This window comes from Notolabrus celidotus, chromosome 7, assembly GCF_009762535.1.
Source record: "Notolabrus celidotus isolate fNotCel1 chromosome 7, fNotCel1.pri, whole genome shotgun sequence".
In the NCBI taxonomy this organism is placed as follows: Eukaryota; Metazoa; Chordata; class Actinopteri; order Labriformes; family Labridae; genus Notolabrus; species Notolabrus celidotus.
In genome coordinates, this window is record NC_048278.1 from 3,641,715 (window position 1) to 3,667,901 (window position 26,187).

Consider the following 26,187-nt stretch of genomic DNA (forward strand, 5'->3'; position numbering starts at 1 on the left):
AAACCAGAAACCTTTTTAATTCCAGATTCTTTTTGTCAAACATACAGTAAGAGGAAGATAGCAGTCCCAAAAACAACATGAGTTAAGTCAGAACAAAAAGTCAGAATAAATTACTTTCCCCCTGAAGGAGCTCCTAACGTGCTGAAGGTCGCAGCTCTCGCACACAGCAGCAGCAGGAGATGCAAATTAGCCCCAATTTACACTCCTCAGAACTAAAGCAGAGCGCGTGAGCACAGGCGGTGCAGGATGTAGAGTATGTGGCGTAAAGGTGGAGTGAGCAACTAAACACCATGTTTCCTCCTTCTTCTTCAGAGTCAGTTTGTGTCTGTGACAGGTCGAGGTTAGAAACAACCCTCTTCATGTGCAGGTTGAATTAGATCGGGGGTCCCCAAAATGGGGGTCGGGACCTCCTGGGGGGTTCTGAAATGTCTACTAGAAGGTCTAGTAATCCAAAATTGCATATTTTACCTATTATTGCAAAAATATCAACAAAAGTAGTCATTACATTTCAAATAAAACCTTCAAATACTCATCTTTTCAGTAGTTTTCTGCCTTCGTTTGTTGCTAAATCCCCTGACTCTGAAGTTAAGGGTGAGTTAGCAATTAATTATGTTAATTAAGTAATTAATCATTGGGTGACAGACATCTGCCGCATTTGTTGAAATAGAAAAAAAGTTTTATCTAAAAGGCAGAAACCTCAGACAGTACTAGAATCAATGGTGGACCTCAATCTTCCTTCTTGGCTAAATTAGAACACAACTAAAGGTATATTCAGCAGGTAGAAACCTCGAACAGGACCAGACTAGACAGTTTGAAGCAACTTTTAACTAGTCAAGGGAAAAATGTTACTGGCAGAAACCTTCAACAACACCAGACTCACTGGTGACAGCCATCTGCCGCATTTGTCAAAATAAATAAATAACTTTCATCTAAAAGGCAGAAACCTCGGAGAGAACTAGACTCAATTGTGGACCGCCATCTGCCTCCCTGGCTAAATTAGAAAACAATTTACTGTACATTCAACAGGTAGAAACCTTGAACAGGACCAGACTAGACGGTTTGAAGTGAGTTTTAATCACTTTGAGGGAAAAGTTTACCTGGCAGAAACCTTCAACAACATCAGACTCATTTGGTGACAGCAATCTACCACATTTGCTGAAATAGAAACTTTCATCTAAATAAGAGGCAGAAACCTCGGACAGAACTAGACTCAATGGTGGACCGCCATCGGCCTGCTTGGCTAAATTAGAAAACAACTTATATTCAACAGGTAGAAACCTCGAACAGGACCAGACTAGACGGTTTGAAGCAACTTTTAATCACTTAAAGGGGCAGTGGGGGTTGCGGGCTGAATTTTGGGATTAGATAATTCTGTGCCTGTGTTTCCGTTCTGCATGGCTGGTTCCCTCGAACACATCGGGCCATCTACTTTGTTAAATCTGAAATGAAAGCTAAGACAGCTGAGCTGATATCTGTGTCGTATGCAGGTTTCCCTTCAAAGACGATGCTTAAGACAAACTGCTGCTTTAAGTGACTGCAGACACATTAAGCAGAAGAAGAGAGATTTTTTGAATCCAATTGGTTTGTTCACTGAAAGTAAAAGCCTTGTTTGTGCACCTGCTGGATCTGAACCTTTTCCAGCACGCTGTGTGCAGCAGACTGTGTGGGTGTTTAGCATTCAGCATGCCACAAACACACACACATAAACATACACACACCTGCTCTGTGCTGCTGCTCTGCTCATTTATTCACGACGCTCTATCTGACATGAGACGGTCTGCATCTTTAAAGTCTCCTCCTCATCACTCTGAAAAATGTACAGCTGAACATTTAGATACATATCGCTGTTCTTACTCTGTTTAATCCCTGATACAAAAACACACACACACACACATCAGATATGTACAAGTTATCATACATGAACAGTAAGCAAATTCAGATAAAGTCCCCGACTGTGAGTCAGGACAGAACTGTATGCAATATTTAAAATGTCAATTTATAATGATCCTAAATGTGAAATATGAAGAGCCAAAGTTTGCATGATTATGACATTTGAGGCAACAAACCGAGGGCTCTGAAACTCAGACTCTGGTCTCCACATGGAGGGAAATGTTGGCGAGTACGGGTGTATTTAAAACTTCAGCGTGCATACAGAATAAAGTGAAGTCGCTGTTTACACCTGGAGTTAACATGCATGCAGAGAGGTGAACAATCAGAGGTGACGTGTCATTTAACTCGTATCTTCTCCCTGCTTTAAGGTTTTAATCATTTAAAGTGTTGCAGGTTAAAGATGAGGATTATTAAGAGCAGGAAGTAAGGTCTGTTCAGGTGTGGTCTAAGCTCCTCCCTTAATCAGCATGCATCTTAACCCCAGGTGTGAGCAGGACGTCTGACTAAAGGCCCGTGTTTGCAGGGAGGTCAGTTTCCCTCGAATCACTCCACTTGATCCGGCTCGGCGTCCATGCACGTCTCCCACGGGTTCTTCGGCATCTGCGGCATGGAGAGGAGGAGGAGCGCGATGCCGGTGAGGAAGAGGAGGACGAAGCCGGTGCACGCGCAGGCAAAGGACCAGGCGTAGTAGTACTCGATCCAGATCGTGTCCTCGCTCTCGATCATGCGTTTGACCGACTGACGCATCACCTCCAGAGAGATGAAGGCGCAGAGACCTGAGGAGGAGTCAAACAGGTTTTATTAAATCATCCTGAACACACTGCATGCACAACAAACTTCATCATGTTACTTTTCTTACCTGCAAATGCATAAAACATGCCGGCAGGTTTCAGGAGGTAGTCTCGTCCTTTCCCTTTCCCGGTACACGAGCCCATCAAACACAGAGAGCCTAGGATCATGAAGGCCAGACTGAAGATGGAGATGGCTGCAGCTGAGATGTTGTACTCTGCAGAGAGAGAGAGAGAGAGAGTTGGTGGAATTGTCCTTTAAAATCTTACAACAGTACACTTCATATTTGGTTCTAAAAGGTAGTTGAAACCCGTCTCACGAGACATCGTTAAGGGAGAAGTTTAAACGTTCTCCATGGAAGAAGAAAAAGACAAAACCAGAATGAGCGACTGTTCAAAGACCTCTGGGTGCTGACGCGTTTGATTGATACCTGACAAATAGTTTTCATCACAAGAGGAAGTTGGCAATGAGCAACTGATGCCCAAAGACGGTATAAAACATTGATGTTGTCTCTGTGTCGTCACCAAATAGTTTCTGAAGCAGTGTCATGAAGCCATGTTGGAAATGTGACGGCGACAGAAACAACGGACGTCTGTAAGCGCACGCGCAGTTGGAAGTTGAACCTCAGCTTAGATCTCAGCAGTTTTTGGGTGAGAAGTTGTTTCTATTTGTGTCATTTGTACAAGTTTTTGGAGTCCTTAAACTTTTGGAGTTTAATATTCTTAACTGCAAAGTTTTGAATCTGTTTGGAGGTTTTGAAGCCAGGAATAGACACAGTGATTCTCTGTCTGTGTGCACAGTTAGAAGTTGCACCACAGTCTGGATATCAGATGTGTGGTGGAAATCTGGAAATGATAGACTCAAACAACAACGGTTTGTCTTTGTGAGCTTTATTCCGGCCTTCAGTAAGCTTTGCAAAGCGGTCAGATGGCAGAGTGATCTAACAACCGAGACAAGGTCTGCTCAACTGACCCAGAGTGAAGATACAACACGTTACTTATCCTCTTCAGAGAATAATATTAACACATCATTAAGCATCTTCAAAGAACTGTGAGACAAACAAGAGAGTTTCTTATCACCTCTTGCTTCCTGGTCACCTTCCTGACTTCTCACCTTATGGTCTGCTCCTCAGCCATGGGAACAGATAACAATGTGCAAATCACAGAAGGTTTGGTATGTGTGAATGTTTCTAGCTTCTGATCAAAGCAAGAACAACATACTATCATGTCTGTATTTTTCCCACCACAGATGTTATCAGGAAATCAAGCAATCCAAATATTGTTCCTCTTCATGTCTTTTTCACAATTTATAAGAGACATTTAGAGTTTCATATTCCCAACAGTAATCTTTACATTCAGTTAAATATTTAAAATTGAGAATCAAAACAATACAAACATTGAAAAGGACTGGAAAACTGTAAGATTTACTGAAATAATTTGATATAAGTCATCTTATAAGATGTGCACCAATCACAAAAATTCTCAATTTGAAATATCCAATTCGGGGCGACGTTGGCATTGCATTTTACAGAGGCTATCTCTGTCTCTCTTCAGCTGTCCTATCATTAAAGGCGAAAATGCTGAAAACAAAACTCTAAATAAAAAAGGAAGATGAGAACAGATGATAAAATGTAGAATAGTAAACTCTAAAACTCTATTCACTCTTAAAACCATCAAAAACATCATGAAGAGCTACTTCTTGACATTGAGATCGCTTAATTTCGTGATAGCAGCTGAGCTCTGAGTGGAGGTCGCTGACGGAGCTCTGCTGTGTCTAATTCTAGATTTTAAACATTTAAATAGATAACAAACGTTGCAGTTTGGAATATTAAACTCTAAAAGTCCACTAACTCTCAAACTCTTAAAAAAGTCACAAAGCAGTACAGCTTCCGCCGGTGCGATGGATTAATCTCCTGATAACGGCTGATATCCAAGTGGTGGTCCAACTTCCATCTGTGCAGGCGTTAAAGGTGACATATCACGCTTTTTTCATCAATATATATTGGTCTAAGAGGTCCCCAAAACATGTCTTTAAAGTTTATGCTCAAAAAAATACTTTGAAATCAGATTTTGGTCTGCCTGAAAAACCCTCTTCTTCAGTCCTCCTCAGAACACTCTGTTTTCTCTCTGACCACGCCCCCTCAGGAAGTGGATGTGCCTCTGCTGTCCAGCATGTTGATCTAATGTTTACATGTTGGCTGAATATACACGGCTGCTCAGAGACCTGCGTTACTTCAACCCTCTGAATCTGAGCCAGAATCTGATCCTGACGGAGAGGCGCCTGTAGCAGGACCTTTCTGAACCATTGGTCACAGATTTAGTGTTTCTTGTTGTTTTATTTATCAGTATGTCGACGTGTGTCTTGGTACACAGCTACAGCTATGAACATGTAGCTATGTGGCTATGCTAATTAGCGCTAGCACTTATCCATGACAAATAAAAATCATCCACTAGATCTTCAAATCTGCAGACGTGGGGAGTAAAACTGACCTCTACCAGAAAGGCAGCAGGACCTTTTATGAAGGATTGGTCACAGATTCTGTGTTTCTTGTTGTTTTATTTGTCAGTATGTCGACGTGTATCTTAGTACACAGCTACAGCTACGACATGTAGCTATGTAGCTATGCTAACTAGCGCTAGCATTTATCCATGATAAATAAAAATCATCCACTAGATCTTCAAATCTGCAGACGTGTGGAGTAAAACCGACCTTTGTGTTTATTAAGACAGCCTACAACTAGCATGCCACCCTCCTAAGCTCCTTGTTAGCACACATTTGTGCAGGTAATGAAAAACAGAGGAGGGGTTGAGTTGTATTTTATACAGTCTATGGGCTGAACAAGCTCCGAGCTCTGACTCCGTGACAGACCGGATATTGTTGTTACGTAACAAAAACATGGAAGTCTGAAACGGCTCGTTTCACACACATTTACAGAAAGGTGGAGAAATCAGAACAGGGGCAGAATGGATTTTTTTCATTTGTAGACATGCCAGGGAAACATATTTCAGGTAGAGAACCATTAAAAAGTCCATTTTGCATGATATGTCACCTTTAATGGACGTCTATTGTGTCTGCAGACGGGACTCTTGGTAAATACTGACCCCAACAAACTTCCAAACCAGTGTAGGTGGAGTTGAGGCTACAAGGACAGACTCACCTGTGAGCTGAATAAGCCACACCCCTTTATACAAACTTATGCATTACTTATTGCCTGAATAAAACCAGCATGGATGAGTTTTACAAAAAACATTCACCACCACTACAGCTGATTCAGATGAATTAAAGGCATGGAGACTAAAGCTGTGTTTAGAACCAGGCTATAGAAACTGGGTTTCCTTGGCTGCTAGCAGGGGTGGCACAGTTGTGTCCCTGGCTGTTGCTGGACGCCTCAAGTGGACGCTCAAGGAATTTTGTTTTTTGCAGTGCACACAGGAAGTTCCTGCTTATATGTGCCAAACATTTCTCTGCTCTATGATTTATTCTTTCATGTGACTTGTTGATTTTGTTAAGAGCTGAAATCACACATCTTTAAATTCCGTGTACTAATAAACGTTGTGTAATTTTTCCCTGAGTTTCCTGCCTCAGTGCGTCCGTGTGATGGGAACAGCAGCTGGCTTGTTTTAGGAGCAGAGAGGTGGATGGGATGCAGGTCTTTGATCTACCGCCTGCTCGCCTGTGAAACATGCCCAGAGGAGAGGCATTCCTTTGGGGCGCGCAGCCTTCATCTCGTGCTGGCAGGGGAGGATGGGCTGCACCCCGAAACGCTCTGTGTTCTCTGAGATACGGAGGAGCCGGCTCATCAGCTGGCTCTGACTGAAGCGGCAAAGTTTCACAACAACAAGAGCAAGGTAGACATCAAACTGAGAGGACTCACCGGGACTTCAGAAGGATGCTAAAGGATTCCTCAGTTCTTAGAAATAAGAAATCAAACCTGAACGTGAGAATACAACGTCTTCATTCAGTCTTACTGTTTGTGTGTTTAACTCGCTGACATAAAAGACGTAAAGAGAGATCGAAGCTCCATCCTTCCTCCAATATTCTCATCTTACAATACTTCCTTCACCCTTCATCAGCGTTCATCCCCTCGCCCCCTCAGGCTCAGAGGAAGCTGACTGTATGGATGCATGTGCCCGCTGTGACCCACCGTATATCCACTGTGCTCACTCAACCCCGTGCACCGTGATGGTGGAGCCAAATGACTTATTCAAGAGTGAATAACTCAGCGTGGAGCTCAGGTCAGTTCTGCAATCATTACTCGTGATGCGTCTCTTAAGGGCACGCCGTCAGCTCTGGGACGCTGCGTGTTTGTGCTACATGTGTGTTCGATGGTGAGAAAGGGGGGGGGGGGTGCAGGAGTTCATGCGAAAAGACTGTTCGCATTTACACCCTGATAATTGAGAGTGACATGGCTCCACATGTGCTGCATTCACCGACACGCTGTTAATGGAAGTGCTGGATGTAACAGGCTCACTGGAGGGGAGATGGAGGGAGTGGGGGTTGTTTGTTGGACTAAATGTGTGCAGCACATCTTGCAGAATTCATAAGGCACCAAATGTGAAACAAAGCGAGTGAACGCAGAGCTATGATCCCAGATGGCAACTCTCCCCTGCCCCCGAACACTACTCCAGTTAAAGTTACTACAAGTGTCTTTCTAATGAAGGAGGGACTGTGGGAAACATGATGTAGCCTCTCCAAAGGTTGGGGACATGTTGAAAAGCTCTGCGGCACAGATTGAGGCAAAATGTGAAAGTGTGTAACTGTCAGTTTGTCCGTGAAGGAGAGAAATGCATGGGATAAAGGTTTATAAAGAGGTACGAGTCAGGTCACCTAAAGGAAGGCAGTGATTTGGGAGGAAGACTTGTTGTTCCACAAGAGATAGTTTGCTCTAATCTGAGGCCAGACGTAGTGACATCGCTCAGAGAATTGGGAGTGTATGGACAGAATTTAGGAAAGGCGGTAAAGGAGTTAAAACAAGACAGACGATCTGGATGAGGAGAAGAAATATAAGCTGGGAGCCAAAACGGAAATATGATTGTTTCCTTGTTTTCCTTTTATCCCTCAAAAACATTGGGAAGTAGGGAGAGGCAGAGTGTAGAGTCGACCCCAAACAAGCTCCTCATCCTCACTCTGCCTTCCCTCTCTTCCTTCTAACATCTTGCAGACTCTTTTGGGTGTTGGGTGCTGCTCCAGGTAGCATCAGTGTTGTCACTTCCTGGAGCTTGCATGTACGGAGCCTGGGTTTATTGAACATAGTGATACTATATGGGTTGGGTTGCTAACGCCAGAGCTAACTGCTGAGCCTCTCCAAGGTGTCGTGGGCCTAACGGATCAGTGAAGGAAGGAGCCCACTTGATAACCCCAGTGATGTGCTGACTCTCTCTGCCCTTCTGTCCTTTCTATCTCAGGCTTTAGGGGACATGAGGAGCCATGGGGAAGGCTACTAAACATATCAGTAAAGGGTGTAGTGAAGTGGGGCAGGTCTCTTCATTGACTGCTCATACTTCTTATGTGGCAAAAGAACACCAAACACATCCACAACATGAAGTGTTTCTACAGTAGGTTTGACCTGTTGGGCACATTGACTTTGAGGACAAAAGAGAAAGAACCAAGTCGCCTCTCTTGATGTCCTGTAAAGACTTTTGTCATTTCTAGCCTTCAGATACTCCCGCGGTGACATCGATAGCCGAGCCACATTTAGAAGTGACACATGAATGAAAATCTGACACCAAAGAGAGACGAGCTGCAGCAGCAGGAGGAGGAGCAGGAGGAGGAGCGGTCACACTGAAGCCATGATGCAGTCTCTGATCAATGAAACTGAATTACAAACGGAGACGATATTCCTAATCCTGCAAGTGATGATAGAACTGTGAATGAACCTGGATTAAACACATGAAAAACAGGAAATTCCACCACTTTAAGAGCCAAAACAGAAACCTACCTTTTTGTGTTTTGTACTCAAATATCTCAGCGTCCTGCCCTGGAGTGAAGTGTCTGAAGTACGTACAGTTCTCCTCTGTGAAAGGAAAGAAAATCAGATTTAGTGCTTTTATATGTTCAACTCTAGAGGTAGCAAACACAACATTTACACATCACATTTGAAGCAGCTGCAGTATCACGTATGTTTATTGTGTATTGTCCCTGCTCTCTCCTCTGTGTAGCTGATATTAGCTGTGTTGTACTGATAAGCTAACTGCTGATCAGGTTCAATGACGTCTGGATGTTTAGTTTGTGAAATCAGTCTGTTGCAGTAATAAAACTTAGGATGGGGGGTCTTTTTATTTTTATCTTTCTTTCAATTTATTCTATTTGAAGTTGTTTTTATGTACAGCCCTTTGTGTTACATTGTCATTGTATGAAAAAGGCTTTATAAATAAAGTCTGATTGATCTCTTTATATTTGACCATGTTTGTTATCACATGCTCTCTTAAAACCCGTCCGCTGTACTCCACCTGCTGTGATATACCGTGAGAACATGATACAGCCCTCTCACTTTAAGCCTCCTTAAAGCCTCTCACATTGTTTTTATAAAAGCCTCTCACAGCCTGACACCAGCGCAGGGTTCATATTCCCTCTAAAAGGTCTGCAGGATGCCGTGCAGAGCCCGCCTGCTCCTCGTCGATCCACAGTCAAAGTTAGGGAGACATCACTTTCAGGTTTTGTGGAGCAGACGAGGTGTTAAACCTTGGGGATTAGCACAAATGAAGCCAGACCGCTTTGTGTGATCACAGGAAATATTCTTTCATGTCTCGCCAAGTGTTAAAAGAGTCCAACGACGCAGGCTCGGTTTCCTGATTGCATGTGACGTATTGTACTCGCATGTTTCCAGCCGGGTTCAATAATGTAAGCACTATGCAGAGTTAACTTCACATGTAAGGCTCACTCACTCAGGTTCATGTGATCATAAGAGTGAGAGTGAGGAGGGTTATGTCACTTAATCTGCAGCCTCCTGAGCACACAGCTGATGGAGTCCTCCTCTCACAGGCATGTTTTCTAATCCCCTCCATACAGTCTCACAGGGGGACGTCAACGCGGCGCTTTCATGTGGAAACATGTGGCACTGCATGCTATGGAATCACGGTGAGAGGTCTGTGACACGCTGGGAAAACGGTAGAACACTTCTCTGTGTTCACCACCAAAACCGGCTTAAAGCGAGCCATCTGTCCCTGAAACTGAAACAGGAAGTGAAACCAAAACCATCAAATCTGACGTGTGTTTCAGAGGGACATGTTCACTAAAAGCCTCGCGTGCCACATCGTGTTGGCCCACATTGAAGATTCATGTTTTTCTGAATGAGGACGGGGACCAGATATCAACAACTAATGTTCAAGTAGAGCTTTGTTACCAGGCAACAAGCTGCACAGGAGAGGAACAGGAGAGGGAGCGACAGAGGCTGGAGGAGAGCTGAGCGATGCATTACACCTTCAGGTTTAAACATGTTGGACATCATAAACACGCAGCATATGAGTGTGTCACTGCAGCAGTGTTAAATGTGTAAGGAGAATATTGATGTAAAACTAAAGGGTCGAGTCCTTCAGGTGACGTTGCTTTCAACAACAGACAAAGGAAAGAGGACGACGTCACGGGCTGCTAATCCCAGAAGTCAAAGGTGAAGGAGGATGAGGAGTACGGTGAGGAAGAGGACTGTCAGATCCAGCTGTGAGAAGACCATAGGTTACATAATACATACTGTACCAGAGATATAATTAAAAGTGTGATAGAAAGGCTTCAGCAGGGGCAGAGCCAGACTTTTTGGACTGAGGTGGTCACACTCAGGCACAGACTTTCGTAGAGGTGGCCAGGCGTGGTAAACATTAGAAGTGCAATCCAAATCTAGGAGAGTTACCTCCACTGATAACATCTACCTTAACTCCTGATATTTAATAATACAACATTTACACACAACAGACTTTTAAAGGTGAGCCAACAGAGTGAAAACCTTCAAGTCTACTGAAGTCAAGTCAAGTTTTATTTATAAAGCACATTATTAACAACCTCAGTTGACCAAAGTGCTGTACAGATATTAAAATACAATATAATCATACACAATATAACAATAAATAAAAACAATGAAAGAATAGTAAGAGCTCAATTTAGGAAATAAAAGGATTCTTGTTTAGCTGGGACTGAACGCCAAGGAGAAAAGATGGGTTTTCAGTCGTGTTTTAAAGCGCTCAACAGACTGTGCAGCTCTAACCTGGAAAGGTAGGCTGTTTCACAGCTTTGGGGCCGCCACTGAGAAGGCTCTGTCCCCACGAGTAGAGAGTCTGGACCGAGGTACTGCCAGGAGCAGCTGGTTTGATGACCTAAGTGTTCTGGAAGTACAGTCATGGCCAAAAGTTTTGAGAATGACACAAATATTACATTTTCACAAAGTCTGCTGCTTCAGGGTTTTTAGGTGTTTTTGTCAGATGTTTCTATGGTATAATGAAATACAATTAGAAGCATTTCATAAGTATCAAAAGCTTTTATTGAGAATTACACAGAATTCATGCAATAAGTCAATATTTGCAGTGTTGACCCTTCTTTTTCAAGACCTCTGCAAACCAAATCCTGACTGATGGCAGTCCATTCTTGCATAATCAATGCTTGGAGTTTGTCAGAATTTGTGGGTTTTTGATTGTCCACTCGCCTCTTGAGGATTGACCACAAGTTCTCAATGGGATTAAGATCTGGGCAGTTTCCTGGCCAAGGGCCCAAAATCTTAATGTTTGTTCCCCGAGCCATTTTGTTATGACTTTTGCTTTATGGCAAGGTGCTCCATCATGCTGGAAAAGGCATTCTTCATCACCAAACTGCCCTTGGATGGTTGGGAGAAGTTGCTCTCGGAGGACGTTCTGGTACCATTCTTTATTCATGGCTGTGTTTTTAGGCAAGATTGTGAGAGAGCCCACTCCCTTGACCGAAAAGCAACCCCACACATGAATGGTCTCAGGATGCTTCACTGTTGGCAAGAGACAGGACTGATGGTAGCGCTCACCTCGTCTTCTCCGAACAAGCCTTCCTCCAGATGCCCCAAACAATCGGAAAGGGGATTCATCAGAGAAAATGACTTTACCCCAGTCCTCAGCAGTCCAGTTCCTGTACCTTCTGCAGAATATCAGTCTGTCCCTGATGTTTTTACTGGAGAGAAGTGGCTTCTTTGCTGCCCTCCTTGACACCAGGCCTTCCTCCAAAAGTCTTCGCCTCACTGTGCGTGCAGATGCACTCACACCTGCCTGCTGCCATTCCTGAGCAAGCTCTGCACTGGTGGTGGCCCGATCCCGCAGCTGTAACGCCTTCAGGAGACGGTCCTGGCACTTGCTGGACTTTCTTGGGCGCCCTGGAGCCTGTTTGGCAACAATTGAACCTCTCTCCTTGAAGTTCTTGATAATTGGATAGACGGTTGACTGAGGTGCAATCTTACTCGCTGCTATAAACTTCCCTGTTAGGCCCTTTTTGTGCAATGCAATGATGGCTGCACGTGTTTCCTTGCAGGTAACCATGGCTAACAGATGAGGAACAATGGTGTCATGCAGCATCTTCCTTTTAAAGTGTCCAGTCACTCAATCATGACAGATTGATCGCCAGCCTTGTCCTCATCAACACCCACACCTGTGTTAATGTGTGTGACACCTGTGTGTCATTGAAATGATGTTAGCTGGTCCTTTTGTGACAGGGCTGAAATGCAGTGGAAATGTGTTTTTGGTGATAAAGTTCATTTTCAAGGCAAAGAGGGACTTTGCAATTAATTGCAGTTGAGCTGATCACTCCTCATAACATTCTGGAGTATATGCAAATTGCCATTATAAAAACTGAAACAGCAGACTTTGTGAAAATTAATAGTTGTGTCATTCTCAAAACTTTTGGCCATGACTGTACTGTGAGGCTTTACAAGGTCTGATAAATAAGACGGTGCCAGACCATTTAAACACTTCAAAACAATTAATCAAACCTTGAACTGGATCCTAAAGTTCACAGGCAACCAGTGCAAAGATGCAAGAACAGGAATGATGTGATCCCGCCGTTTCTTTCAAGTCAGCAGGCGGGCGGCTGCATTTTGGACGACCTGTAGACGGAGCAATGCTGACTGATCGAGACCAACAAACAAAGAGTTACAATAATCTAAGCGTGATGTAATAAAGGTGTGAATAACTCTCTCCAAATCGTTTCTGGGAAGATAACTTTTGCTAATAGTCTTAGCTGAAAGAAGCTTGTTTTAACAATGGAGCTTATCTGCTTGTCAAACTTAAAGTCACTTTCCAAAATAACACTGAGGTTCCTTGCAAAAGGAAGTGCATTCTGTAAATACTCAAAAAGAAGATGGATTAGAAGATCAGGATTATCTTTTTATAGTTTCTCAGCGTGAGGGCAGAAGAAAGGCAGCCTTGTGTCATGCGTTACAAAGAGAAGAGGCTTGGCTTGGATATCTGCTCTAAGACAAACGTGTGCTCCAGACATTTTCATTACAGTCAGTGTCAGTCTTGTTTCGTTCCTGTTTGCAGCGGGGTAGTGCTGACTTCAGGGCTGTGTTTGTCACTATGAAAGTAATAACTACAGGGAGGACGCGTGTATTAATGTCACATAGGAACCACCGTATTTGGATTAGGGATGGGCAATGATTTTCGAATATTCGTTCACTTATTAAAAATCAAAGAGTTACTTTGAGTATTTTCTCATTTTAAAAGTACAATTTTTCATTCTTTTTACCGGTGCCTGGTTGTAATACGGTATTCCCGCCACACGGGGGCGATAGAGCGTCTTAAAGCTGTTTGCTATTGGCCGATTATTAGGATAATCGTCCAATAGACACGAATGATTATCAAATAGTATTTTGGCTTGAAATGCCCATCCCTAAGTTGGACATGTCAGACTTTAGAAACTTCCAGGTCATGAACCCAACCATCTGTAAACTGAAGGTGAACTAACACAACGTACAAGACAGCTCCAAAATATGTGAAAGAAAGGGGAGGCGTCCAGCTCACAAAGCTCACAGGTAGAAGTTTGTCTCTATGTAATCCACTTTCTTTGTGATGACTTTTCAGCATGATTACACCAAGAGCAGCATGAAACACTAAAACACATCGTCTTTAACTTCCTGTGGCCTCACAATGTCACCCTAACTTTGATTTCAGAGAGGAAGCTAAAAGTTAAATGAACTCTTTGAAGTTATTTCACTGAGTCTACTTCATCCCATTAATCATCGGACGACTCTTCATTCTGCAGGAGAAGAGGTCTCATCCTCCTATAAGATGACTTTTAAGGTCCTTCATTGAAACGTGTTTAAACATCCAGCAGGCCAAGGCTCCTCTTTATTGACTTAATGCATATTGAGTGTGTTCTATATGTTTCAAGTGGAAACACTTGAAACATGTATACCAGGCTGTGGATTCAATGCTTAGAGCTCATCGAGCAGCTTCCTTCTCCTCTGTGATCGTGTGTTGTTTTCTTTTCGAGTGCACGCTTTGTGAAGATTAAAAGGACAAGCAGCTTTTCATCCAGAGAGGCGACACTGGTTGGAGCTCATGCTAAACTCTTTAAAGCATCACTTCTTTCCAGAAAGAAGGAGAGGAAAAATGTCAGTCCTTCATTTTCACAGGAATGAGGGGAGGACGTCAGACGAGCAGCATGTCTGCACATCGTCACAGCAGCCAGGACGCCCGGGCCTCTCTCTCTGAGCCTGCGTTCCTCTTATATCGGCTCCATTCAGCACCTGAAGTCTTCCTCATTCTCTAGTGATGACAACTCCACTTGAGTTGTTGCAGGATCAACAAAAGAGTGAGTACAACTAAACCTGCCTTAACTGTATGAACATCAGTCATGCAGGCAGGTTTTAAAGCACCTGTCAGGCATAAATTTGAGCCGTCACTCGTCAGATTGGTCGAGCTTTGATCCTGCTATAAAGCCCTGAAGGCATCAGTACACTTCTATATATGTGTTACACGCTCACTGGCAATTCCACGTCCCCATATACACCGACCATCCCCTGCTCGGTATGCCATCAGAGCGCTAATAAAGGCTAACCTGAGGCGGCTCCACCTGTGTTTTTGACCATGCATCTTCAGGGAGTGTGAAGTAACCCGATCGTCTGCGAGGGCTGCACGGACATGCGAGTCTGCAGCAGGAGGGTCCCGTGGGAACAGCTCGGGGGGACAGCCGGCGTTAGAGCCGTGATCTCCTCCAGGCGGCCCTGTCACTCACGGCGGCGCTGCACTTGGCATGAACACTTGACCCTCGTGGCTTCCACCCAAGACAGCTGAGTATTTACGTGGCTTATATTTATATCCACGACGACTGCTAGCCGAGCAGTTTGCACAATATTATTTAGAAAATGACAAGTTTGCCCGAAGCTGTGCAGATTTGAAAGCTAAGCTCCAAAAACAAACGTCAGCATGAATGAAACTTCCTGTTTTTTGTATCAGCATGTTTCAAAGTGAGTCTGCACCGGGCTCAGAAGTTCCCTGGAATCACCTGACCGTCTGCACTTCGTCAGCAGTGACCTTACTTCTAAACTTCAGCTCAGCCTGTGTTTTCCAGGCGAGTGTCTTACAGTGAGCAGCGTCTCCCTCCAGTTAGAGCTCTGCCTTGGATCAGACGCTGACACCTCCATGGAGACGTTGCTGTGATAAACAATGAAGTTCCTAACCTAATACAGCGAGCGCAGAGACCAACAGAGATCAGTGCCACTCCTACTCCTCGTAAAGAAAGGCTGCCAAGATGGCTGCCACAAATCATCCGTGCTATTGCAGACATGAGAGTCGTTTGTTTTCAACGGGAGTGGCTGCTGAACAACTGTTAGATCTGTGCAATGCATAACATATTTAATCCAGAAATGTGGCTGCAGAAGTCTCAGCATGTACGTGATATCAAAGCTGGGAGTCTCACTGAGCATCCAACAAAAGCTCATACATAGGGCGCCATTGACCTGGCGGTTAATGCACACGCCTCCAGACTGTAGTCCTTGTACAAAGCACCTTTCTATTTAAATGAAAGTTATCAGTCAGCATTCCCTTATTCATTCTCAAAGCGAATCGTAAGTATTAGCTGTGAAGCTAAACTTCCTACAGACAAAAACAGACAGATGAAATGCTCTGGAGTGTCACTGCTGCATGACTTTTCTTATGTTTGGTTTTGTGGATTTAATCGTCTAGTACGATAGTAGTAGAATTATTGGAGTGTAACCACAGCCGATCCAGAGCTTCAAACAGGAAGAATTACAGAAACTAAATTCATATTTATTTTTTAATTTGGACAAAAACTAAGTTTCCTTAACTTTACAGACACTTAATATGATGACCATTAGATGCTTACGCTCATCGTTAGAAGGCTGTTATGGGTGCGACTAAAGGCTGATTTATACTTCTGCGTCGCCCCTACGCAGCAGGGGCTGACACGGACATGAGCACCACATAAGGCTGATTTATACTTCTGCGTTGAATCAACGGCGTACCCTACGCCGGGGGTCCGCGTAGCTCCCGTACCTACGCCGAGGCCTACGCACGTAGCTGACGTGCACCTCCTCCGAAATGTAACTCCCAGTAGAGCCGACGCGGACCGCAAGCTCTGTGATTGGTCCTGTTACCTTTTCAGCTCCGTGGCGTCTGCCGTAGAAAACGACACTACTGTTTGGCTCGTTGTAGTGCTGGTAACAAGCAGTCCGGGCTGCTTACAATAACTTGCAGTGGAGACGAGTTGCAAAAACCGGGTCACCTCTTTATTTCAGGACACTGTCAGAACATACATTCATCTCAACTCTCTCTAGCTCTTCTTCTACTGTCTCTTTCCTACCCGTCTACTCCACTACCCATAATCCATCACACTCTCAGGCGCATGCTCAGTCCGGCAACAGTCCGCTCGGCGGCTTTGTCTTTCCCGCATTTACAACACGACGCACAAGTATGTGGGGCTCATGTCCGCGTCAGCCCCTGCTGCGTAGGGGAGACGCAGAAGTATAAATCAGCCTATACTTGTGCGTCGATGTGTCCGTGTTGCGCAGCAATTCTCCTCCGAAACGCCTGAGGGCAGTGTGGTCTCTCTGATAGCCGGTCGCCTGCTTCCTGCCCCGCTACGATCTCTGTTTACTTTTCCACAGAGATGAAATACACGGCCGATGTGCGGCCGATGTCCGGGATCCCGAAAGTGCTGTGAATGCGGGAAAGACAAAGCCGTCGAGCGGACCAATCACAGAGCTTGTGGTCCGTGTCGGCTCTACGCGTAGTTACATTTTGGAGGAGGTGCACGTCAGCTACGTGCGTAGGCCTCTGCGTAGGTACGGGAGCTACGCGGACCTACGGCGTAGGCTACGCCGTCGATTCGACGCAGAAGTATAAATCAGCCTTAAAGGCTGATTTATACTTCTGCGTCTCCCCTACGCAGCAGGGGCTGACGCGGACATGAGCACCACATACTTGTGCGTCGATGTGTCCGTGTCGCGCAGCAATTCTCCTCCGAAACGCTTGAGGGCAGTGTGGTCTCTCTGATAGCCGGCCGCCTGCTTCCAGTCCTGCTACGATCTCTGTTTACTTTTCCACAGAGATTCAGAGCGTGTTCTGTTAATCTACAGCTGATACATGTTGCTGTTTATCATACAGACATGATTACATGAAGAATAGAGAGGAGGAGATGAAATACATGGCCGATGTGCGGCCGATGTCCGGGATCCCGGAAGTGCTGTGAATGCGGGAAAGACAAAGCCGTCGAGCGGACCAATCACAGGGCTTGCGGTCCGCGTCGGCTCTACGCGTAGTTACATTTTGGAGGAGGTGCACGTCAGCTACGTGCGTAGGCCTCTGCGTAGGTACGGGAGCTACGCGAACCTACGGCGAAGGCTACGCCGTCGATTCGACGCAGAAGTATAAATCAGCCTTAAGGCTACATCCACTCATTCGGATATATTTATTTATTTATTTTGTCATTTCTATTTTTCAAAAAGCAGGTATAAATCACAGCGTAGTTTCATAGATTGGTTTGGGTTTTTCTCTGAACATATATGAACAACAACACCCTCCCTCCCCCTCTCCCTCCCTTAAACCTGTAGAAAAATCTACAATATAATAAACACAGTGACAGCAACTACAAAAATAACAACAGTAAAGACCAACAGGTTTTAATAATAATCACCATAATAATATAAACTAATATAAAATGAATAGAATACAGTCAAAAGAAAGGAAAATAAATTAGGTAAAAATCACTCATTGGCATATTTATGAAAACAGATTTATTTCTCTAGGTTTAAAAAAATAAATGTTGTCTCCACAACAACACAGAAACGGTGAAAGCTTCCCAAGCCAGTAAGCGGTGAGAGTGTGTGTTCAGTCTGTCACATCAGAGCGTCTTCCAGAGTGAGCGGTTCTTTAAATGTGTGTACGGAGCGGAGAATTAAAAGCTATTGAGCGTCATATATGTATTCACCTTTGTGTCGCGGTATAATGATGAAGAACAGTGAGTTTGTTTCCTTATCAACATTGGAATAAAACCCAGCAGTACCAAGCAACAGAGTTTTTAAGAGTCTCCACCTTTGAAGGCACGTTTCAAAACCTGTTTTCAGTGACCTAAAACTTTGTTCACGTGTGGACGTGAGGTCAAAACTGAGAGAAAAACAATGTTTTTTAAAATATCCACATACATGTACGTGTGAACGGGGCCTGAGTGTTAACACATCATCACTGTCTGCTTATTTGTCCAAGCTGTAGGAAAGTGGAACTCAATTCCAACGTTTATCAGAGACCGTACAAGCTTCAGTGTTTTTAAAACCAAACTGAAGTCATGGCTCAAGACAGACCAGTCATGTGATCATTGATTTAACCTTTGTACACATCAGTCTATAGACATATGTGTTAATTTGACATAATGTGAAGTTTTATATTTGTTTTTAGATTGTTTGAATTGGGACCATGGATGTAAATGATCTCCTTTAGCTAACTCTGGCTCAGCGGTTGTGTTGTGCATGGTCTCCATCAAATAAACTAATAAGCTAAAAAAAACTGAAACTGTCAGATGATAACTAAAAACAGCAGACGAAAGCTCCAGAAGAATTTACCACTTGTCTCTGCGATCTAATGAATTCCTTGCCTGCCTGTGTCGGCCGAGCTGATTTTATAAATTCAGCACATGCTCTCCATGCCTGCCCCGCTGAACCCCCCTCCGGCATCTCATCTGCTCCTGGAATGGCCCTGCAGCGCAGACAGCGTCTGGGATTCCCCAAAGTCTAACAGCCTTTATCAGTCAGGGCATATTCTGGGAGTTTTTTCACAGCTTTCTCACTCGGACAAATTAGGTCTGAAAGTTTGAGTCTAATTTTACTTGAGGCCAGGCACAGGGTCACATAACAATCAGCAGACAGTTAATGCTTTCTGGGATAACTGCTCTGCTGATGAGTGAGTCTCACCACAAGTCACGTAGACGGGAGTCACTGCTGGACAGGAAGTTCTCAACACTGTTTACACTCAGTTTATTCAATTACAGTCTCCTTTTCAAAGTGCTGCGAGGGCGGATGTGATGAGAGAAAGTCTACTCTGAGTCTCTCATCTCAAGGCGAGAGTTTGCGAGAATGTGAGGACACACACGATCTGTCACACGTTACATCAGCCTCTTAAAGAACCGTGGTGGAAGATGTGTTCAGATCCAGATATAGGGGTGTGGAGGTTTAATATAAGCCCCTTTTTATAAGTGGCTTCCTATAAGAAGGCTTTATAAGGCTGTTATTGATCTCTAGTGGAAACAAGACTAACAGCTGTTGATTTATTCAAACTCAAGTTGATATAAATTAAAGCTCCAGTGGGGAGTTTTTAAGTTTCTGTACAAAATACTAAATGTGATACTGATGCCTCTTTAAGACCTTCATAAGCAAACTAGACCATCAGCAATAAAGCTTCTATAGTGTAGTTTTTAATGCTTCAAGACAAGATCAGTAAAGCGGTAAGATGCAGATGTCTTTGCCCGTAGGGGGCGCCAAATATGACACAATCTGAAAGTTCCTCACAGGAGCTTTAACGGGTTGCAAATTGGAACATTTTTCCAGCTGACTCATGAACCATCCGCTGACTTTAAGGTATCTTGGAAGATTTTTACGATACTAATTGATCTGAATCAACTGAAATGTTTGTGTTGATCATTTTCATGATCTGCTAATATTCAAAACAAGACTATTTGCTGTTGGGCTAACAGTTTAAGAGTGTGCCCCATGTACAGAGGCTAGAGTCCTTGTTGCAGCAGTCGCTGGTTTGACTCACGGCCATTTGTTGCATGTCTTCCCTCTCTCTTTACTTCCCACATTTCCCATCTCTCTCCAGCTGTCCTATCTAATAACGTCAACAATGCCCCAAAAATATAAATGTATTTTGCAGGAAAGCCTCATTGAGATTAAGAATCTCTCTTACAAGATGTCAGAGATCAGCAGCAGCACATTCCAACGAAGTTACAAACAAACAACGCATCATTTAAAAACATGTCAACATAACCTGGATCACATGACAGAAAGTCATCAGTCAAAGCGTCTGCAAGCTGATGCATCTTCCTCCAATACCTTCAAGCTGCTTTAAAAACATTTAAAGTGACAAGCTCCCTTAAACCCAACTCCTCCTGCAGCATAGTCCAGGCTGCAGGAGCAGAGGACCTAAGACTCTGTTTCCCCAATTTCAAGGCACAAAAACATGTGTTGTGAAAGGGTCACAAAGCGGAGACTGAAGCTTCCTGTATTTTTTAAATGAATAAAATTACTCAAATAAGAGGAAACTAAGAACTGGCGTGCTGTGATTGAGCCAAATACATTTAATTTAAATTGAGTTGATTTGATTAGGACAATGCACATTAATCATAATTTCAACAGTGTGCCTCAATGTAAATATGCCGGAATTAGCTCAATAGCAACATTTTGTCCGTAGTCTTGAGGCAGGTACTCAGATAAAACATAAAATAACAAGATTTAAAATTACAGGATGTCACAAGACCGTTCACAGGACACTACACAAACTGACTTACAAACAGATTTTACATACACAAAGTTTGTGACTTTATACAAACAGGATGGAAGGTGAGGCCAAAGCCCCGGGAACGGGCATCAAATGAGGAAACAGATTATTCATGTGTTCATGACAGGTTTGTTAGAAGTGTTTTTTAACCCTAGAACACTATCGCCGCGTGATTTTCACCCCAGCAAACACATTTACATGATTTTCAGTATGTGGCGTTTGTCTGAGTGTCAGGGGTCCCTGGGTAGCTTCAGCATCGTCTTTGACGTCTTTGAAGGCGTGGGTGTTTCCTTATTCCAAAACCCGCTTTTTCCTACAGGCACGTATTCGGGTGATATTCACCCGGCAATAGTGATTGTTTGTTTCTCTCTCCTGCAGCTGTTTGTGTGTCAAGGAGACTGTGCCTTCACCAAGGAAGTCTCAAATGTCCCAGGAATGGGTGGACCGAACACAAAGTTTCCAGTTTCATCATTTTTTGTTTTGGGAATTTTTGGTCCGGAATTTTTATAGGTTCCCCCCATTATAGATTTTATTCATTTTGTTAGACATGGCACAGTTTAAAATAAAAGAACACTAATCTAATTTGTCATGTATTGACATATTTTGATTTATTTTGATGAAAAGTACTTTTTATTGGGTATATTATATCGGGTAAAAAACACCCGGTGTTAGTGATGATGTTACTAATTTTAGCGATAGTGTTCTAGGGTTAAAGTTACTGTAGTTCTCAAGCTCCCTGATGTGAGCTGGTAGTTTGTTCCAGGACTGTGTGCCCCTGACAGACTCTGCCATTTGGCTGAATTTGGTTTCACGTCTAGTTACATAACAGTCTCCTCTTGTTTGTGCTCTAGTGTTTATCATGTTGTGGGTTTTTTTTGAGTAATTAAGTCATTCAAAATGCTTCAAAGCTGTTCATAAGTGTCATGTTTTCTTAGTTGCTTCATGCCCCTCTGTTTTAGTGTCCTCCCTGGTCGTTGTTTCAGGGTGTGTCTCGCTCATCAGCTGTCTGCAGCCGGTTTCACAAACCACATCTTTAAACAGACTGAAGGCAGCAGCAGTCAGTGAAGTCAGCTGTCGTGGTGTTTGGTGTGTGCAGCACTCATGGCTCATTTTAAGACCTCTCTGCTTGACCTTAAGTGTCTTCAGTGGGTCTGGTTCAATCTTTAAAGCTCACTGATAGTTAAAGGATCCGATAAGGCTTTGTCGTGGGGCCTGCTTTAACCGCTCACGCTCAGGTTTGTTGAAAGGACGGGCAGTGGAGACCAACGCCAACTCGACCACGGCTGACTTACAAACCAATACAAGGCAGCCCAGGAATGATCTAAGCTCAGAGACCTCTGAATGGGGATTCAATCATTTAATATTTCAACTGTTAAAATCATTCATATCTTTATCGTAGGCTGTGCTCACGTCACTCAGGATTCGATCTTCCTTCCTAACGCTGTCAAAGAGAAGTTTGTAGAAGTTTTAAAGGTGTGATATAATCTGCCTCAGATAGAAGACCTACATCTGAGACTATTATTAGAAGCTTTATACCTCTGAACTGTGGGGCGGCACCTCACCATCACAAACATTCACAACAAGCTTTAATCCAAACACTAGCAGAAACAGTGACTGGTCCTTGAACATCGTTTTCATCTTTTTCTCTGTTGCTCAGATTTCGTCTTACCTCCCGGCAGGCTGATGGGTCCGCAGCCGTGCCCCGCCTCGTAGTTCTCCGAGCTAATGTAGATGTACTTCTTGCACAGCCTCCACAGGCCGAAGTGGGCCGCCTCGCAGGTCTGGTTGACTTTATCCACTTTGGGGCTGAGCACGGCCCAGTGGTCCGTCACCACGGCCGTGAACATGCAAGCCATCCCTACCAGCAGCACGAAGATGGCAATCTTAATCTTGGTGCGTTTGTGCATGTTTCCAGGTGTCGAGACCTCTCTTCAGTGAATATTCCTCCTCTGATGGGAAGGTAAAATCTACAAAGTAAGATCTCTGCTGCGTGGACGCACTGAGGGCTTCTTTCTTCAGTGACTGCGGCAAAGTGTCTTCTTGTTTCTATCCTTGTGTCTTCTTTCCCCTGTCGCAAATCTGTGCCTGTGGTTCGAAAGGAAAGGGGCCAGACTGCTCTGTCCTACTTTCTAGTCCCCTTCTCCCTACTCACTAAGAGTTGCTGCACAAGTGAGGGGCTGCAAGTTTAGACTTACAGCTGTTGAGGTAGATCAGAAAAGTTGATGACCAAACCAACTGTCTGCCATGCATGGAGGGTGGTGGGCGTGGGGGCTCCTGCATGTGTGGGTAGCTGTTTGCTGAGGGTGAGGTGGGGGTCGGTGTGGGGTGGAGGTTCTGATGCTATAAATGTGAGCAGTGAGTCAAGTTGTCAGGCTGTTTGCTGATCTGGTTTCATGCTGGAGATGGAGACGTGTAACACCCCATAATAAGAGCGGACTCTCGTTAAGAGTCATGCAAACTTTCAAAACGGACGTTTCAGGACTGAGGGAATAGTTTCCATCATTCTGGTGGCTGTGGTTTTCACTCTCTCTTCACTCAGAGACTTGGATTAGTCTCTGTAAACTATTTATGTAAGGAGAAAGTGGATGTGTGTTTATAAGAGCAGCAGCAAGACTCCAGCTGTCAGACAACACTATGGAACCACGCTGCCTTTAATATCCTCCATGGAACGTCACTAAACACATGTCCAGATTTTTAAAGGTAACTGCGTCTCTGTACAAAGACTAAACTGTGTCACGGTGAAATCCATATTTTGAGGTTATTTTTCAGTCTTTATTCAAAGGGTAGTACAGTATATGAAACTGAGAAGAGGGAGTAGGATTGGCAAGTAGCAGAGGGCAGCAGGTGGGGTTTGATCCTGGGCCGACAATGGCCTCTGTGCATGGGGCACAAGAGTTAACCACTGAGCTGAACTTGTGCCCTGCAAAACAAGTCTTTATCACCTATTTAAAAATCCTCTGTTTGGAAAATATCTAAAAATGAAGCTAGATTTGTTGAACCAGGAGAGATACGTGCACAAGTTCAGCCGGTCCATGGATGAAGAAACAGTAACTACACGTTTGAGCCCATTAATGTTTTTCCACTGCAAAGAAATTGGTGATTATAACCAAAAAGAAGGGACAGGATGTCATGGAGCTGTATTGGGGCATTCACACCATACGCAAATAAAATAATTTGCGCAAGTGAATTACATGTACAGACGCGATTAGAAGCAAGTTCATGTACGACGATGCAAAAACAGCAAATTAAACACAAGAATGAAGTCATTTTTGTAAATCAGCGTGTGGTATGGACCGGTTTAGGTTCCTTCATCTAAAATATCTGGGACACTTTGACTCTATCTCTGAGCAGCTTCCCTGAACTCTGTGACTACCTGTTTTTATGGGATCAGGAATAAACAGGAGCTCACTGTGAGGACAGAGAGGGAGGAGGAGTATCTGCTGAGTTGTGAAAACCTGTCTGTCACTTGATTCCAGCTATCGGTTGAATTAGGAAGTTAGCCCCGCCCCCTTTAGCATCACCTGCTTCACCGTTCGATGTAGTCGAGCTAAACCTTGTTGGATGATGACAGACTTGAGCAGCGATTTTGACAGGTGAATGTATGAATGGTGTTTGTATTCCTGCAAATTAAGCGATTGTTCCCGTTATGTGTGAACGCGACATAAGGGCCTGTGTCCATTAACAGCAGCAACAAACAAAACTAATACAGCTCAGTGTTTTCAACACCCTTGTTGCTCAGCTAACAGCTCACTCAGCTAAGAATAGTTCATCTTTTGGAATGCTTGGCCGACTCGTCAATGTCAGCTCTCCATCATCGACCAATCAGAATCAAGCAGAGGCGTGACTTCTGATGTTAGCTTTGTAAACAACAATTCATAGTTTTTAACTGACGTCACACACTCATGAAACGCCCCCCTGGAGGCCAAAAAAAGGCTTCTTACTGCCACGGGCTACAGGAAATGACCGGACTCTGCTCCCAACTATCAATCAATCAATCAGACTTTATTTATAAAGCGCTTTTCATACAATGACATTGTAACACAAAGTGCTGTACATAAGTTCAAAATAGAATAAATTAAGAAAAAGATCCCACCCCCAGCCCGACCCCAAACCCACCCCATAATCCTAAGGTTAAGAACACAATATGCAACAATAGTAATAAAAACAATAAAAATAAAATAAATAAATAAAATAAAAAAGAAGTTGCTGAACAAACTGAGGAAACGCTCTCATGATATCTAAATGAGGAAACACTGGAGGTAAAATAAGATGTTAAAACTCAAAACAGGAAATTAAAATCACCAAAGTAAAATACATTTCTAAGATAATAAAAGACTAAAATATTAAACCATTAAAATAACTTAAGATGCTAGACTTAAAATAAATAAATAAGTAAATAAATAAATAAAGCAGAATAAAAGTGACTAAATTGGAAATAGATAATAAATAAATAAATAAATAAATAGAACTATTAATAATAAAAATAAAACTCAATTAAAAGCAAGACTAAAAAGGTAGGTCTTGAGTTTGCCTTTAAAAATATTTATGCTCTGGGCAGCCCTAAAACTACGTGTTTAAACGCTTTAAAAAGTGCCGGACAGTTGTTTTTCAGTTATATGACGAGGAGACAAGCCCGGGTTCTGCTTCTTAAAGGGATAGTTCATCATTTTTGAAGTGGGGTTGTATGAATTTTATGTCACTATAATTATACTAGCCACAGTAGTTTGTGATCTGCTGGTATATCTTAATTGCCAAAGGTCTCGAGCAGGGGTGTCCAAACTTTTTTCAAAGAGGGCCACATATGATGTTGTCAGAATACCTCAGGGCCAGTGGCTCCTAGACTGTGACTTAGGAATCATAAAAGTTATATATGAAATATTTAATAACAATTATTTAAAAAATGTCCTCAATAAAACAGTAACTAGGAAGTCCTCAGTTCTCCACAAGTCATGTAAAACATGAGGAAACTTTATCTTCTTCTGGAGGAAAATGTTTTTCATTAGGGTCGGGTGATGTGGGAAAAATATTGTCTCATTATTTTCCTATGGCAGGATTACAATCTGGATTTCATCACACTTCTTTTTCATGTTGATTTTAAGACTTTTCTGACCAGCAGACAACAATTCAAGAACTAAATATATTCTCCTGAGTTCTGAACCATTTTTATGCACCAAATAGTCAAATATTTCACTCATTAAGAATACTTGCTGCAGGGGCGCTGGTGGCCTAGCGGTCTAAGCGCCCCACATATAGAGGCTACAGTCCTCGTCGCAGGGGTCGCCGGTTCGATTCCCAGCCGGTCGACCATCTCCTGCATGTCTTCCCCCACTCTCTACTCCCCACATTTCCTGTCTCTCTCCACCTGTCCTATAAAATAAAGGCAAAAAGGCCAAAAATATAACTTTAAAAAAAAAAAAAGAATACTTGCTGCAGAAAAAGTACTAAAAGGGTTTTTCTTTGATGTGCTGTTGATCACCTCGTCTGACACCTACCCCCTCAGAGCTGTTTCAGGCTTTAAAAATTATAAAACAGAAACTGTTCAAATAGTTTCTAATGGTTT

At 43.4% G+C, this 26,187-nt stretch overlaps 1 protein-coding gene across 1 annotated transcript; it reads right to left on the minus strand.

Moving 5' to 3' along the window:
• Positions 1-32: 32 nt before the first annotated feature.
• Positions 33-22,534, minus strand: cacng1a (calcium channel, voltage-dependent, gamma subunit 1a). Its single transcript, XM_034688330.1, has 4 exons — positions 22,297-22,534; positions 8,618-8,692; positions 2,750-2,896; positions 33-2,666 (listed from the first exon to the last, which is right to left on the minus strand). The coding sequence occupies exons 1-4, from the start codon at positions 22,532-22,534 to the stop codon at positions 2,434-2,436; spliced, it is 693 nt and encodes a 230-aa protein (XP_034544221.1). The 3' UTR covers positions 33-2,433.
• Positions 22,535-26,187: the final 3,653 nt, after the last annotated feature.